The sequence below is a fragment of the Scyliorhinus torazame genome, chromosome 2, assembly GCF_047496885.1.
Source record: "Scyliorhinus torazame isolate Kashiwa2021f chromosome 2, sScyTor2.1, whole genome shotgun sequence".
Lineage (NCBI taxonomy): Eukaryota > Metazoa > Chordata > Chondrichthyes > Carcharhiniformes > Scyliorhinidae > Scyliorhinus > Scyliorhinus torazame.
This window is the reverse complement of record NC_092708.1, coordinates 351,203,228-351,220,156: the sequence shown is the minus strand read 5'-3', so window position 1 is coordinate 351,220,156 and position 16,929 is coordinate 351,203,228. Positions and strand designations below refer to the sequence as shown.

Sequence of the window (16,929 nt, the reverse complement as noted above, 5' to 3'; positions counted from 1 at the left end):
ATTTATAGAAGCTTTCACAGTCAGTTTCTATGTTCCCTGCAATTTTACTCTCACACTCTATTGTCCCCCTCTCGCTCAATTTTTTTGTCCACTTTTGCCGAATTCTAAAATGCTCCCGATCCTCAGGCTTGCTGCTTTTTCTGGCAATTTTACATGTCTCTGCTTTGGATTTAATATTATCCCCTCACGTCCGTCAAGCTCCTCTGATAATAAAGGAAATCCAAAGCCTGAAAGGTTGCACTGCTCAGTTTCGACTGGATTCACAACATTTTCGACACACCCAAACCTTGTTAAAAATAGAAAACAAGTCTGCTGCCATACAAAGAAACTTGTACACAAGCAGACACATCTATAGCAGAAACATTTAAAGAAAACCGAAGAACACAAAGAGACAGGATTTTTCTTCCCCCCCCCCCCCACGATATATATATTTTTTTAACTGTAGCCAAAATCTCTTACAGTAAAAAAAAACTTTACTTAAAATAATTTATTGCACAGAGCAAATTAATGGAAAGGATTTAAACATTTTCTTTATAAAAACAAACTTCTAACAGAAAAATATTAACTTTATGTCACTAACATCGTGTTCAAATATTCCTATATCCGGAGTGACAAAATCCAGATTGCATGTTGGGACCGTGCGCTGTAATTGCCTGGGAAGTTTAAAATTCCAATGGGCTGACTTTTCCCGTCTGCGATACTCGTAAAAGTCTCTGATGTTGAGCTCAGGGTCAGACACTTGGCTCAGATATGTAGGACTTAGCTCCATGATTACCCAGGAAAAGTTACATTGGTTAATACCTGGTTTAAGTCAGCATTACTTTACAGATCACCCCTGACCCTCCCACACCTGACCCCCCCTCCCGGCTCACATTGACCCGACTTGACTCCCTCACACCACCATCTGCCAGACCAACTACTACCTGACCTGACTCCCCACCCAACCTGACCAAACCCCCAACTCAACCACAATTTGTGACAGATTTATTCAGTAGTTAGTCATGCGAACCCCTACTCCAATCATTGCCACCCCGGCCGATTGCCCCCTCATCTGACCACAGTTTCGACCTGACTGCTCACTCATTCATTAAAAGACTTGAGACTTTAAAACAAAACTTACCTGGAAATGGTATAGGAGGCTGTTAAATAAGTTGAGAGCCCATGGTGTTAAGGGTAAAATATTGGCATGGATAGAGGATTAGCTGACTGGCAGAAGACACAGAGTGGGGATAAAGGGATCTTTATCAGAATGGCAACAGGTGACTAGTGATGTGCCTCAGGGGTCTGTGCTGGGGCCACAACTTTTCACAATACACATTAACGATCTGGAAGAAGTAACTGAGGGCACTCTTCCTAAGTTTGCAGACGACTCAAATATATGTAGAGGGGCAGGGTGGCTGCAGAAAGACTTGGACAGATTAGAAGAGTGGGCAAAGAAGTGGCAGATGGAATACAATGTGGAAAAGTGTGAGGTTATGCACTTAGGTAGGAAGAATGGGAGCTATAGATTATTTTCTAAATGGGAAAAGGCTTCGGAAATCTGAAGCACAAAGGGACTTAGGAGTCCTCGTTCAAGATTCTCTTAAGGTTAATGTGCAGGTTCAGTTAGCAGTTAGGAAGGCAATGTTAGCATTCATGTCGAGAGGGCTAGAATACAAGACCAGGGATGTACTGCTGAGGCTGTATATGGCTCTGGCCAGACCCCATTTGGAGTTTTGGGCCTCGTATCTAAGGAACAATGTGCTGGCCTTGGAAAGGGTCCAGAGGAGGTTCACAAGAATGATCCCTGGAATGAAGAATCCCTGGAATGAAGAGCTTGTCATTTGAGGAGCGGTTGAGGAATATAGGTCTGTACACATTGGGAGTTTATAAGGATGAGGGGGGAAACTTACTGAAACTTACAGGATACTGAGAAGCATAGATAGAATGGAAATGGAGAGGACGTTGCCACCAAACTGAAAAACTAGAACCCAAGGGCACAGTCTCAGACTCAAGGGACCATCCTTTAAAACTAAGATGAGGAGAATTTATTCAGCCAGAGGGTGGTGAATCTGTGTAACTCTTTGCCGCAGAAGGCTGTGGAGGCTAAGTCACTGAGTGTCTTTAAGACAGTGATAGGTAGGTTTTTGATTAATAAGTGGATGAGGGGTTTTGGGGAGAAGGCAGGGGAATGGGGATAAGAAACATATCAGCCCTGATTGAATGGCAGAGCAGACTCGATGGGTAGAATGGCCTAATTCTGCTCCTATGTCTTACGTTAGTGACCAGAAAGAGAGGGCATGAGCTCTCCCTTCTTTGACTCTCCTCCGCTCACTGGACTTACCCTAGAGAGGCTGCACCGGTTCTGCCAGGATCGGAGGTCCCAACTAAAAGCGGGAGGTGGCCAGCCATTGCCCCTGCCCCTCTCAGCGGGGGTGTGCTGACGGCTGGACCAGAGGATCCCACCAGCATGAACAGCTGGAGATCTCATCCGGGCAGTTCCATTGTGGTGCAGAAAAACTTGTGCCCAGATGCTGACTGGAACATCTGGGCCCAGGTGACTAACAGCCAGCATTGCTGCTGACCCACTCCTGCTGACCATATGATCTGGGCCTGATAGAATCTAACCTTTTGTATCGGTAAAAAGGGTTCAATTCAAAGAAATTATTTAAAGAAATCATAATGGCTGAATAACAGCTATTATGTTTCATATTTGACCAGCACAAAATGGCAGACCTCGATACAATACTGCAAACATTTGCAGAATCAATTTGAAAGAAAAGCTTTTTGTATTCAAGAATTTGGAGCTGGCTTCTGGCCATTGCATTTCCCAGCTAACATGGAATAGAATCAGATATGAAGGTGCCAAAGTTAGCAAGGTCAAATTGATCCATGAAAACTTACATGAAAAGTCCTTTGTCTTAAGAAAGAACTGGATGACATCCAGCAACGTGTCCAGGATAACCGCATACCATTCCATGATAACTATAGAAAATCACCCCACTAAAGCAACTTCTTGAGATTACTAAAATAATGTTTTGACTAAATGACAGACAAATTGTGTGATCAAATTAGAAGAATTATAGATGATCTCAGACCAATCAAAGCTTTGAAGGGGCTGAGACTTCATAGATAATAACAGATAATAATTTCCTTAAAAAGATGTTTTTTGGGATGATAAGTCAGTGCTTTTTGCTATGCTTACATGCTATGCTTGTGCTGTGAAACTGTTATTCTAATTTAAACTGCGCAGTGTCTATGTACTGTGCAGAATTGTAAATGTATCTTCAATTCAACCGATCTGTAATTGCGAGAGACAATCATTTCGACAAAGCCTCCTGCAGGGCTGAGTTGAAAACGTCTTAATAATCTATAAGAAAGCCAATCATCAGTGGACACACCAAATTAAAGTGGCTAATTGATATTAAAACCCAATTTAAGTTCAGTCTCAAGGTCTGTTCAATTAATATATATGTGCGGCGACACAGAAATATATGAACGAAAAGTTCAGATCCCAACAGGGCCCAAATGACTAATAGCCAGCATTCCTGCTGACCGTATGATCTAAGCCGAAGTGACTAACACCCAGTATTGCTGCTGACTGGAAGACCTGGTTGCACATGACCAACTACCAGCTAAATCGGTCACAAGTTGTGCAAAAGCAGAAGTATCATGGGGCTTCATTAACTCGAAACAAACTAAAATCACTACAGTTGAAAATACCAAAAGACATATAATTGGCTGAATAAGTACTGAAATACAAATGCCTTAACAAGGGCACACAAATGTTTGGTTAATATATCACTGAAGTGTTGGGTACTCTGACACACAGGCGAACCAACACGGTTGCGTATGGTACAACGCAGTTTTATTTCATTGAACTATAAACATAGTAAACTGGTATTCAGCACATGGTGAACCTCTGAGTGGCTGGCAATGAGGTCTGTGCCCTGAGCTCTCTCCTGCTCGAGTGCCCAGGAAGTGTCGTGTTCCCTGCTTTGTACTGTGTATGCCCTTGTCCGTGATTGGCTGTCGTGTTGTGTGTGTTGATTGGTCCGTTGATCTGTCCATCATTATGTGTATATGTATGTGCTATGATGTTCACCTGAATATCATGACATCCCCCCTTTTTTACAGGATTATGTGCCTACGTGGTTATGAATAGAGATGTGTACTGAGTGTAGCTAAATGTGTGTGTGTGCGCAATATTTACAGCATGAACATGGGGTTTAACTATATACAAGGGGCGATGTCGGGTGTGACATAACAACGAGGTTGTACCATGAACAAAGAACGGGGAAATGTTGAACGATAAAAGAAATTCCTGTAACGATAAGAACATAAACATATTAACAAAGTGGTTGCATGAGTTCAATGTATAAACAGTCTCATAAGTCCAGTCTAGTAGGTGGGCGACGAATTCGAGTTGACCGCCGCAAGGGTAGGTCTGGAACCACCGGCTGAGGAACGGGCCTGGCCACGGGCGACGATGGAAGGGTCATGGTAGCAGGCAGCTCCACGAAGTCGAAATCAGGAACAACAGGAGGGCACGGTGTCGGTGTAAGGTCTCGTAGCGAGCGTGGAAGCAGGCGAAGAGCCCGGCGATTGCGCCGACGAAAGGATCCATCAGGCATGCGAACCAGGAACGAGCGGGGAGCCACGCGTCGGAGAACTTCGGCAGGTGCTGGCCAGCCACCTTCTAGTAGGTGGGTGTGGACTTCGTCTCCAGGGGCCAGGGCGGGAAGATCAGTTGCCCGTGTGTCATATGACCTCTTCTGGTGACCGCGCTGCAGTTGCATCCTGTGCAGTACCGGAGCATGGTCAATCGTGGGCGCCAGAATGGAAGGTACAGTAGTCCTGAGGGCACGACCCATCAGCAGCTGTGCTGGTGAGAGACCGGTGGCTAGTGGGGCCGAGCGATAGGCCAGCAGGGCGAGGCAGAAATCCGATCCGACAGCAGCAGCCTTACAGAGGAGCCGCTTGACAATGTGAATGCCCTTCTCCGCCTTTCCATTGGACCGGGGGTGCAGAGGGCTGGACGTCACGTGTGTGAAGCCATACGAGGCAGCAAACGATGACCATTCCTGGCTGGCGAAACAGGGCCCATTGTCCGACATGACAGTCATCGGAATGCCGTGGCTAGCGAAGGTGTCTTTGCAGGCCCTGATGACAGCAGACAATGTCAAATCGTACAGGCGTATGACTTCAGGGTAGTTGGAGAAGTAGTCAACGATGATGACATAGTCCCTGCCGAGCGCGTGAAAGACACCCACCTTCGCCCAGGGGGACGTCACCAGCTCATGGGGCAGAAGCGTCTCAGGAGGTTGCGCCGGCTGAAACCTTTGGCAGGTTGGGCAGTTGAGTACCATATTGGCAATATCATCACTGATGCCCTGCCAGTATACCGCCTCTCGGGCCCTCCTTCTGCACTTCTCGACCCCCCAATGGCCTTCGTGTAGTCGGTCGAGAACCAGCTTGTGCATGCTGTGCGGAATCATAATCCGGTCCAGCTTCAGAAGGACACCATCAATGACGGCCAAGTAGTCTCGGACACCCTCCCGTCATGTGGCGCATCACACGTTGTAGAAGGGGGTCGACTGCAGTCTCTCTGCGAATACGAGCCAGACTGGAGTCGTCAGCTGGCAGATTTGCCGATGTGAAGGCCACCTGCGCCTCGACCTGACATACGAACCCCCCCCCGAATCTGGCTGCGTGCTCACTGCTCTCGATAGGGCATCCGCAATGATAAGGTCCTTCCCTGGGATGTAGACCAGTTGGAAGTCATACCTCCTGAGTTTAAGTAGGATGCGCTGGAGGCGAGGGGTCATCTCATTCAGGTCCTGGTTTATGATGCTGACCAGGGGGCGGTGGTCAGTTTCAACCGTGAACCGGGAAAGACCATACACATAATCATGGAACTTGTCTAAACCGGTTAGCAAGCCCAGGCACTCCTTTTCGATCTGCGCGTAGCGCTGTTCTGTGGGGGTCATGGCCCACGAGGCATAGGCGACCAGGGCCCATGACGCAGTGTCATCCAGCTGCAGGGGCACTGCCCCAATGCCGGACTGGCTGGCATCAGTCAAGATTTTAGTGGCATGAGACGTGTCGAAAAATGCCAGTACCGGTGCAGTGGTGAGCTTGAGTTTGAGCTCCTCCCATTCCTGCTGGTGTGTGTGCTGCCACTGGAACTCCGTGGACTTTCTGACGAGGTGGCGCAGAGCTGTCGTGTGGGAGGCAAGGTTGGGAATGAACTTCCCCAGTAAGTTGACCATGCCTAGGAAGCGTAGTACTGCTTTCTTGTCTGCCGGCTGCGGCATGGCTGTGATGGCGCTGACCTTGTCTGCATCCGGACGGACCCCTGACCGGGATATGTGGTCCCCCAGGAACTTCAGCTCGGTTTGGCCGAAAGAACACTTGGCTCGGTTGAGGCGCAGGCCGTTTTCACGTATGCGTGCAAAGACGCGTTGGAGACGATAGATGTGCTCCTGTGGTGTGGTTGTCCAGATGATGACGTCATCCACGTAGACGCGCACCCCTTCGATGCCTTCCATCATCTGCTCCATGATCCTATGAAAGACCTCGGATGCCGAGATGATGCCAAATGGCATTCGGTTGTAGCAGAACCTGCCGAAAGGGGTGTTGAAGGTGCACAGCTTTCGGCTGGATCTGCCAAAAGCCCTCAGAGGCATCCAATTTTGTAAATATTTTCGCCTGGGCCATTTCACTCGTGATCTCTTCCCGTTTGGGTGTGGGGTAATGTTCCCTCATGATATTGTTATTGAGGTCTTTTGGGTCAATACAGATCCGGAGCTCGCCGGAGGGCTTCTTGACACACACCATGGAGCTGACCCACGGCGTGGGCTCCGTGACCCTGGATAGGACCCCTTGATCCTGGAGATCCTGCAGCTGCTGCTTGAGGCGGTCTTTGAGTGGCGCAGGGACCCTGCGAGGCGCGTGAATGACCGGGGTGGCGTCTGGTTTGAGCCGAATTCTGTGTGGCAGTGTTCCTATGCCCTCAAATGCCTCCTGGTTGTGGGCGAGGAGCGATTGGAACTGTGCATTAAACTCTGCATCTGGGAAGTCAGACGTTCCGTCTGGAGAGAGCGAGTGGACTCGTTGCACGAGGTGGAGAGCCTTGCATGCCTGTGCGCCTAGCAGGGTGTCTTTCGATGAGCCGACTATCTCGAATGAGAGTGTGGCCGTGTGTGTCACCTGGAGCTGGCAAGATCCCATAGCCGGGATAACATTCCCGTTGTAGTCGACCATCCTGCACCAGGACGGCCAAATTGGTGGTCTGACCTTCATGGCGTAGAAGGCTGACCATGCTATGAGGTTGCCGGAGGCGCCAGTGTCCAGGCGGAAAGTTATCGGCGATCGGTTGACCGTCAGGGTGGCACACCATTCATCACCTGGATTGATAGTGTTAACTAGGTTCCCATCAATGACCGCAACACGGAAGGCGTCTCGGTCATCTGTGTCACCGGTCTGGATGTCGTCTGGGCAAGATTCGTAATGGGAAGGCTGAATGGTCCGCACGTCCCTGCGAGCTTGTCGGAGTTGTGGAAGATTGACAGGTTGAGCTGCTCGACAGTAAGCAGCGTAGTGGCCCACCTTGCCACAGCGTAGACATTGTCGGGTTCTTGCAGGACATTGCCGCTTTAAATGTGCAGCTCCACAGTTGCCGCACGTCGTCACGTCATGATGTTCGTTGCGCCACTGCGCATGCGCAGTTCGGTCTTGCGTTGGGCGCGCCTGCGCATCACGTCCCTCAGTGTTGCCGTAGATTTTGGCGCGCACAAGGCCTCGAAAAGCGCGCGAAATGGCCGATGTCGTCCGGGCCGCGGGCCGGGAGGAACTCGATTGACCTGGACCCGTTCGGCCTCGTGGGGCACCTGGCTCGCCAATCTGGCCGCGTAGGACCCCCGCCGCGCCGATTCGGTCGCCTGAAATTGTGCATAGCGGCTAGTCGCGTTTTCGTGCAGGACACAGGCTTCGATTGCGGAGGCTAAGGTGAGGCCTTTTATTCTTAAAAGCTGCTGGCGTAGGGTGCCCGAGGTGACCCCAAAAACGATCTGGTCCCGAATCATGGAGTCCGAGGTGGTGTCGTAACTGCAGGACTGCGCGAGGATGCGGAGATGCGTAAGGAATGACTGAAAGAGCTCATCCTTACCATGCAGGCGCTGCTGGAAGACATACCTCTCGAAGCTCTCGTTGACCTCGACGTCGAAGTGTTGGTCGAGCTTGAGAAGGACCGTCTCGTATTTGGATTTGTCCTCGCCTTCCGTGAACACCAGGGAGTTGTAGACATGGATGGCGTGCTGCCCTGCGGTGGTGAGGAGGATGGCGATCTTTCTGGTGTCCGAGGCGCTCCCCCTTTCGTTGGCTTCCAGAAAGAGCTGGAAGCGCTGCTTGAACAGCTTCCAATTTACGCCGAGGTTCCCAGTGACTTGCAACGGCTGCGGTGTGTTGACGGTGTCCATGGCGCAGGATGGCAGATTTGTGGGTAGGTGTCAAATCACTCCTGGTACCATGAAGTGTTGGGTACTCTGACACACAGACGAACCAACACGGTTGCGAATGGTACAACAGTTTTATTTCATTGAACTATAAACATAGTAAACTCTGGTATTCAGCACATAGTGAACCTGAGTGGCTGGCAATAAGGTCTGTGTCCTGAGCCCTCTCCTGCTCGAGTGCCTAGGAAGTGTTGTGTTCCCTGCTTTGTACTGTGTATGCTCTTGTCCGTGATTGGCTGTCGTGTTGTGTGTGTTGATCTGTCCATCATTATGTGTGTATGTATGTGCTGTGATGTTCACCTGAATATCATGACAATCACATTAGTAGATAGAAAGATATCCAAATAATGAATAATAGCCTACCTCCATTACTGAAGACCCAGGTAGCTATGTTTCCACCAGTACTCATGATGTACTCCACATCCAGGCTGGCTTCCAAACCAGCCTTTATACCTCTTTGGCATCCAATCACTTTATCCACTTTAGTGTGGTGCACAAAGCTTCTACCAAATAATTGCATAAACACTGTGAGGTCCATCTGGTGGAAATATTGCTCCAGGAACTGAAGGATAAAATAATTGACCCAATTAATTTGCAGATATGGAATTTAGTTCATCATTTTTATTACAGCCAGCCACCTTTTCACTTTCATGACAATGCATGAAGTATTTGAACTTCACCTGTCCGGTCAAAGACCAAATAAATAAATGTTTATGATGGTCTGTCACAATGCATTAGGTTTTTCACTAGCACAGCAATCCTGCTCAATTCACACTGATTTGGGTGCAAGACCCTGTGTGGCCTTGCTCCACCATCAATGGAGAATCCCTAACCCTTTGCCTCAGCTCACATTGTCCATTTATCTGACGGGCCTCTGAACTCCTGCTCTCCATTTTCCAAAACTCAACAGCCTCCCACAATCCTAGCTCCACAAATTTGATCCCTCTGTCTCTGTCCCCAAATTTGTTTCATATCCCATTCGGTGCCCACCCCTCCCCCTTTTGAATACGGTCAAATTTCTCAAGGACCGCCATTGTTTGAGGCGCGAAGACAGAATGCACATTTCTCAGTGCAAACTACTACTCCGACAAATAGACAATTGGGGTTTTTAAGAGGATCACATTGAAGTGGGTTTAGTCAACAGCATACCTGTGCCACTGCTTGACTGTTATTCTCATAAGACCCAACGTCACTCGCAGTAAGGTTGTATCGTTTTCTCACAACAGCAGGCGTCACGCCCAAATGAAAGCCTGCTATTCTGTGCCGGCTTGTTTTCCACGCCTTGCTTATCACAGTATTTTTCGAAGGGAATCGATGCACACCTCCAACTACAATAAATATAAATAATATAAGTTACCACTGGAAAGCAATATTTCCCACTAACACCTTCAATCCATACATTTGGACAGGCTGCACATTAAAGTCGCTATTTAAATGCAAAATGTTCTTTATTCTTTCGTGGGATGTGGGCTGGGTCAGAATTTGTTGCCTATCCCGAATTGCCCTCGAATCGAGTGGCTTGTCAGGCCATTTCAGAGGGCAGTTAAGAGTCTACCACATTGTGGAGGATCTGTGGAGTCACCAAGGAAGGGTGGCAGATTTCCTTTTCCTCGGGCATTAGTGAACCAGATGGATTTTAACAGCAATCGATAATGGTTTCACGGTCACCATGAGACTAGCTATCAATTATAGATTTTAGTCATTTAAATTCCATCAGTTGATGTGGTGGGATTCAAACCCATTATGCCCAGAGCATTATCCTGGACGTCGGGATTACTAGCCCAAAGACGTTACCACCAGAGCCACTGTCTCCCCAATTTTGTTGAAACAGGGCTGCCGCGAAGAGTGAAAAGTGAACTTAGTACTGAACAGAGGGGAGTATAACTAGGAAAGGATGGGTTTTTGCAGCAGGCTGGTGCATAAAAGCAAGGTAGCATTACTGAAAGGTAGGTGCTAAGTAGAGGCCAAGTGAGGAACCAACCTAGATTTGTATTGCCCTGCTCAGGCATGCTTCACAATGGTTAGTTCAGAGAAGGATTATTAGAGAACTGCATATAGTGGGTGTGCCACAAAATTACCGGAGACTTTGGTCCACCAAATACATAGAGATGGGCAAACATGGAAGAGATATACATTTAGAAAATGAGCTGGAAAAGTACATTTAAAAGTAATGTAGGTTGATGATGATGGAAATTTGAAGTCAGATTAAAGAAACGAGTAGGGGAGGGGGGGAACCAAATTATTGTTCCAGGTGGTTTTAATTATCTCCTTTTCGATTGGGACAGAGTTAGAAAAAAAAAGAAAAAGAAGAGAAATGAACTCTAAAACATGTCCAAGTGTCCTTCCTCAGGTAGTTAGTGGGCCTATGAAGGCAAATGTGTTGCTGGATCCGATTATTAGTGAGGGAAAAAAATAGGTGGGTGAGCTAACGGTGGGTGACAAGCAACAACAATATGAAGATTTAAGAGGCATGACTAGAATGGGATAACGTCAGGACAAAAACTAGATTGGAATAGGCTGGCTTCGAAAGGCGAAGAACAAAAAGAAACGCCTTCTTAGTTGACTCACACACAGTTAACAAAAAGGTGAAATCAGCGCACAAAGGTAACAAAAAGGCACAGAATAAGAGAATTCAATTTGAAAGAAAAATGCGGGTATTTTTAGGGTGTCACAGATTTTCAAGTCACTGAGGATGATCAAAAAATGGCAGATATATTTAATAAATAATTGTTAAAAGTCAAAGAAAGGGAGATTGGAAAAGAGGGGAATTCAAAGCAATTGAGGAGGAGATGAATGACAATAAATATTCCACATTGTGAATCTGAAACTCCACCTGCCGGAATTCTCCGGAGCTTGATTAGGAGATTCCTGAATCGGATAGCCAACTGACTTGAAACAAAACATTTGTCCAACTAAAACAATTAACCAGTCAAAGAAAGGATAGAACGGCATGAATCTAAAGTCTTGCATTTGTGGACAACACTATCCAAAGTGGTACTGGCTTAATAGCTCACCAAAATCAACATGTTTCGCCACTTCTTCAGGAATTTCGTACTTCGCCAGAGATCGTATCAGGGTGCGATGGCCATCTGTGAAACGATTAAACTTTGATCCAGTCAGAAGCTTCTCAGCCGTACTAAAACACAGGTTGAAAAAACAGAAGAATTCCATGACTTGGATCCATTCCCTGAATGGGCGTCAGGGTGGCACAGTGGTTACCACTGTTGCCTCACAGCGCCAGGGGCCCGGGTTCACTTCAGGCTTCGGGTGACTGTGTGGAGTTTGCACTTTCTCCCCGTGTCTACATGGTTTCATCCCCAGTCCAAAGATTTGCCGACTAGGTGGATTGGCCATGGTAAACTGCCCCTTAGTGGGCTTATTGGGTTACAGGGAGGGGATGGGGGCCTAGTTAGGGTGCTCTTTCCAAGGATGAAAGCAAATTACTGCGGATGTTGGAATCTGAAAACAAAAAGAAAATGCTGGAAAATCTCAGCAGGTCTGGCAGCATCTGTAGGGAGAGAAAAGAGCTCATGTTTCGAGTCCAGATGGCCCATTGTCAAAACTCAAAGCTTTGACAAAGGGCCATCTGAACTCGAAACGTTAGCTCTTTTCTCTCCCTACAGATGCTGCCAGACCTGCTGAGATTTTCCAGCATTTTCTTTCTGGTTGCTCTTTCCAAGGTTTGGTGCAGACTCCTCCTGCACTGTAGGGATTCTATGACTTCATACCATAAAAGCCTCTGAACTGTAAAGCCAAACTTTTCTTGGTTGAATATCTGCATAAACCAAAGCCACATGTTTTGGTTCCTGCTTGTAGTTCTGGTCCTAGATTCACCTAATTCCCTAGCTGCCTGCTCAAAATGAACTAGATGGCACACATACATGGCATTCTGCTCAACCTCATTATCACGCCTGCACTTTCTCACGTCTGGAATCCCCCAATTGTGCCCCTACTTTTGTTGCTCTTGTACAAAAACCCTAATTCATACCTTAATTACTATTAAAAAAGAACAGAATCAAAATACTTGCCTTGAGAACCTTGAGCTAATCTATGATCAGAGTCTTCTCTCGCATCGACTCCCAGGCACAAATCACTTTGTCTTTGCTTTTACTGTCCCTCTTGTTGCTGATTTTCTCCTTGGTTCAATTGCTCTGTTTTATTACCTTTGCTCTCGAGTCGCCAGGTATCTTTATGATACCGCCACGAGGTTCAAGTCCGAGTAATGATCAATAACCCAATACACCGATTAGTAAGATTTAAATCAAAGCACATTTATTATACACAGTAATCGCTACTCATGCACAAATTCTACGTCTAAGCTACTTCTACATCTAACAGGCCTATACTTAACTTCGGACTGGCCCACAAGGTCAGGGGAACAAATGGCCTTTCGTTCGGGCTCTGAGTCTGCGGGATTCGAAGATGGTACGGATTGGTAGCTAGGAACGCCTATCTCGTAGCGAGCGTTGAATTAAGACTTACGTCAGTCGACGATCACTGCACCGGTCACAGTCAATGTTGGTTTGTGTTGCTGGGTGACCCGGGCAGGAAGAAGAGAGCTGAAGAGAGCGATTTGAACTTGGGGCTCAACTCTTATAGTCCCCAGGGGCTTCCCGCCTTTTGGGGCGGACCCTGTACCTGGTCCCAAGTGATTGGACTTTGTCCCAATCGCTTGGTTCGATTTTCTCCAATACTGGAGCGGTTCCCTGATCGATGGGCGGTCTCGAGGTGCTCGTTCACCTCCTTTGTGTTGGCTCCTGCTGGCGCCGAGGAGTCTAGCTTTGCTTTGTGTGTCCAAAATGTTACTTATTGTTCCCGGGGATTGCCCATCAGTATGCAGATGGCTGCTACTTTGTTATGCTGATGGCCGCTGGTATCGATGTTGTCTGGCCTTTGTAGAGGTAAATACACAGCAAACCTGCAGCTGCTGGTTTCTGGCTTGCTGGCTGACTTTCCCATCAGCCTTTGCCGTTCGCCATTTTAAATCGGGAGTTGGCCAATTTAGGTGGCTACATTACCTCCTTGTGATCCTGACGCGAAGCGTGAAGGAGCACATAACTATGTTGCTTTCCATTCCCTGACCTGGGGGCACTTCTTTCATGGCCTCTACACTGACCATAACTATGCAAAAAAATTTAACTGACAATTATAAGGGGCGCTTTGTCAAACAGGGACATGCATTATAAAACAATAAAATGGGAACCTCTAACTATTCTTAATACACTACACTCACTTAAACATTTCATTATTCTAACTTCCTCAACCATCCAACAAAATCATAGCAGTTTATACACGTTTTTCCTGGCTTGGCAGTCAAGCTCAGGATTGTACAATTGCTCATGAACATTTCTTTACATTTCTTTATTTACAATAAAACCGCAAATGAATGCTCTCTATTATAGATCACGGGGGTCGGGGGTCTGGTCGTATCCGAAAATAGGGGATCTGATCCTATATACCGGGGTTCGAGCGCGGTAGGCTCTCCTTCTCCATTTCCTTAGACGCATAGTCTGTACTATGCAGCAGAGTATCGCTAATACCAGTAAGGATTCTATTACATATGACAGAGAGTACCAGGTTATAAACCTGGCACACCAAGATGGTGTGGTGTCGCTGGTGACTGGGCTCTGGGTACTGTGGGGAAGTGAAACATTAACGGCTGGGGGGCTTGAAGTCATGGGGTTCCCGTTCACTCGCAACCAAATGTCCATTATCATGATGATGACCCATGTGAAGGAAGTCCTCACGGCTCTTCTCTTTTCTTCTCTTCTCCAGTTCTGGAGCTTCTGGAGTTCTCTGGAAACAAGCATAGTGTCTGTAACTATCTTGGTTTAACATCTCGTACGATAGTCTGTCTGTCTGTCCTTTAGTGCCAATTATTCCCTTTATAATGTGTGACTCCCTCATTTCTTTTTTTTCCAAAACCGAATCTTAGGACAAGACACACTTCCAACTAATGAACCAGTGCGAGCCGTCTCGCAGACTGTGCAATTTACCATCCAAATGTTTCAGGATGTAAATAGCATGTGGTTGGCAACCTAAGGGTTACCTGAAACAAAACAAAACTTTTTGAACTAAAATGTCCAAAATGAGGTGCGTATGGGCCGCGACGGGTAAGAGTTGAATGGAGTCCTCGGGTAGGACGGCTACCAATGCCGTGTCTCCCCTACCCGAGCGTAGTTGATCAGAGGGGGGGTTCTCAGGCAGGGCGGGTCCCAAGCCGTTTCTCCACTGCCTGAGCAACCGACAAGAACGGGCAAGAAATGTAATCATCGTGGTGGGGCTGCCGTAGTGGTTCTTCCCTCGAACCAGAAGGGCAGTTACGAAAGGGCGTGTGGTATCTGCCGACAGACGGGTTCCGCTGAACTGGCATCTGGGACCTTAACAAGGGTCTGAAGACAAACTAGTTCCGCTGAACTAGTGTTTGGCCAATAGTAAATCTCTGTGGGCAAGTCCTCAGAGGTTTCGGCCAAAAAGTCGTGGGACCGTGAAAAAAAAAATTCTGGTCTGACATACAACATTTAACAAAACACTACAAACAACATAAAACATGCTGCAGGTTCCATGAGAAAGGACACCTCTTCTCCCAAGCGGTTCCTTCTAAAACATCATCTGGACACCTCAGTTATCGGTTGCGAACAGGGTCGCAAAGGGGTTCTCGTTCTGAGAGTCAGACTCAAGGTCGTCATCTTCTCCCGGGTGCCAAACTCTTGAGTGTATCAGGGCTGGAAGGGCTGCATGGTGTGAGGTGGGGTCGCTCTCGTCGTTGCGGACGAGTCGGAACGAGTTGTCTCGGTGCCAATAGTTGGTGTCTAGTTGTGTGGGGACAGAATCAGGGTCGTCATGGTAGTTCGGTGTCGGTAGTGGGGTTTGTTTAGGAAAGTGATCATGAAGGGATCACTCGGATCGTAGTCGGATTCGCTGGGTGTGGGTCCTGTTGCATGGGGATAGTAGGGAGGCGTGCTGTGGCTATCGTCCGAGTCACAGTCGCTGTCTCTGCTGCTGCAGTCTGTGGGCGTTCCGGGGCGGAGTGTATATTTCGGGGGTGGAGTTGAGGTTGAGTCCGTGGTGGGCTGGACGTGTTGGGGGATGGTAGGGTTACGCTGGCTGTGGGCGGGGCGTGGTCTGCTGCGTCGAGCATGACGTGGTGTGAGTGGTTAGACTGTGTTCCGTATGCCTTCAGCTAGTTGATATGGAACCACGCAGTCTTACCGTTGGGATACTTTATTTTATATACGGATGGGCTTACGTTGTCTGCCATGGAGTACGGACCCGAGTATTTTGGTGACAGGAATGTGCTGGGGTTATATACGGAGAGCATGACTTGCTGTCCTATACTATACTCAGTCGCATGCACTGTCTTGTCGAAACAAGCCTTGCTCTGTTTCTTCCTTGTGCCCAATTTCACTGAGGCTGCTAGCTGAGCCATTTTAACATTTTCAACTAATTGCTCTACTGCTTTCTCGTGTGTGAGGGCCGTCACCTCGGGGCTGGTCAAGTCTAAACCTAATAAAAATTCTGTGCCTTTCATGGGGCGTCCGGTCATGAGAGTGTGTGGGATGTAACCTGTGGAAGTTGAAATTGTGTTACGCAAAAACATCAGCGCGAAAGGGAGGACTGAGTCCCAAGTGGTGTTGTTCTGCTGGACCATTTTTCTGAGGGTGGATTTTAGGGTCCGATTCATGCGCTCCACGATACCACTCGACTGTGGGTGGTATGCTATGTGGAATTTTTGGGTGATGCCAAATATCGTGAGGACGTTCTGCATGACACGTCCTGTAAAATGGGAACCTTGGTCTGATTCAATGCTGCGGGGGAGTCCCCATCTTGTAAAGATGTGGTGGGTCAAAATCTTGGCTGTGGTTTTTGCAGTGTTTGTGCGGGCTGGGAATGCTTCCACCCATTTTGTAAATGTGTCAATCACCACGAGTACATATTTATCGCCATTCCTGCAAGGGGGCAATGGTCCTATAAAATCAATCTGGAGATTAGTCCAGGGGCCATTAACGGGTCGGGTGTGGCTGAGTTGAGCCTTTTTGGCATATCTGTCCGGATTATTCTGGGCACAGATAAGATAATTCTCGATGTAGTGATTTATATCATCCTTTAAATTCGGCCACCAACAAAGCTGCTTGAGATGGGCTGTAGTGGGATCGATTCCCTGATGTCCATGACCGTCATGGAACAAACAAATCAGTTGATTCCTGTCCTGTTCAGGAACCACATAAAGGGTGTCTTTTAACACCACACCGTCATGTGTGGTCAGTGCATTTCTAAACCTCTCATAGGGTGCTGGATAGTTTCCTTTTACAATCTCCCTGAGATTGCTGTCCTGCTTCTGGGCCTCCACTAGATCCTTGATCTTTGTCTGCGAGACCTGAACTGCACTCACTGGTGCGCTTTCGGGGGGTGTCCAAAAGTATCCGTGCCTGGT

At 47.7% G+C, this 16,929-nt stretch overlaps 1 protein-coding gene across 1 annotated transcript in view; it reads right to left on the bottom strand.

Moving 5' to 3' along the window:
* tpp1 (tripeptidyl peptidase I) overlaps positions 1 to 16,929 on the bottom strand; it is a 57,558-nt gene that overhangs the window by 26,426 nt on the left and 14,203 nt on the right. The window contains exons 5-7 of the mRNA XM_072491188.1: positions 11,510 to 11,631; positions 9,645 to 9,823; positions 8,859 to 9,057 (exon numbers count right to left, since the gene is read on the bottom strand). Of these exons, the coding sequence (XP_072347289.1) occupies positions 8,859 to 9,057; positions 9,645 to 9,823; positions 11,510 to 11,631 (500 nt within the window). The remainder of the gene's footprint in view (positions 1 to 8,858; positions 9,058 to 9,644; positions 9,824 to 11,509; positions 11,632 to 16,929) is intronic.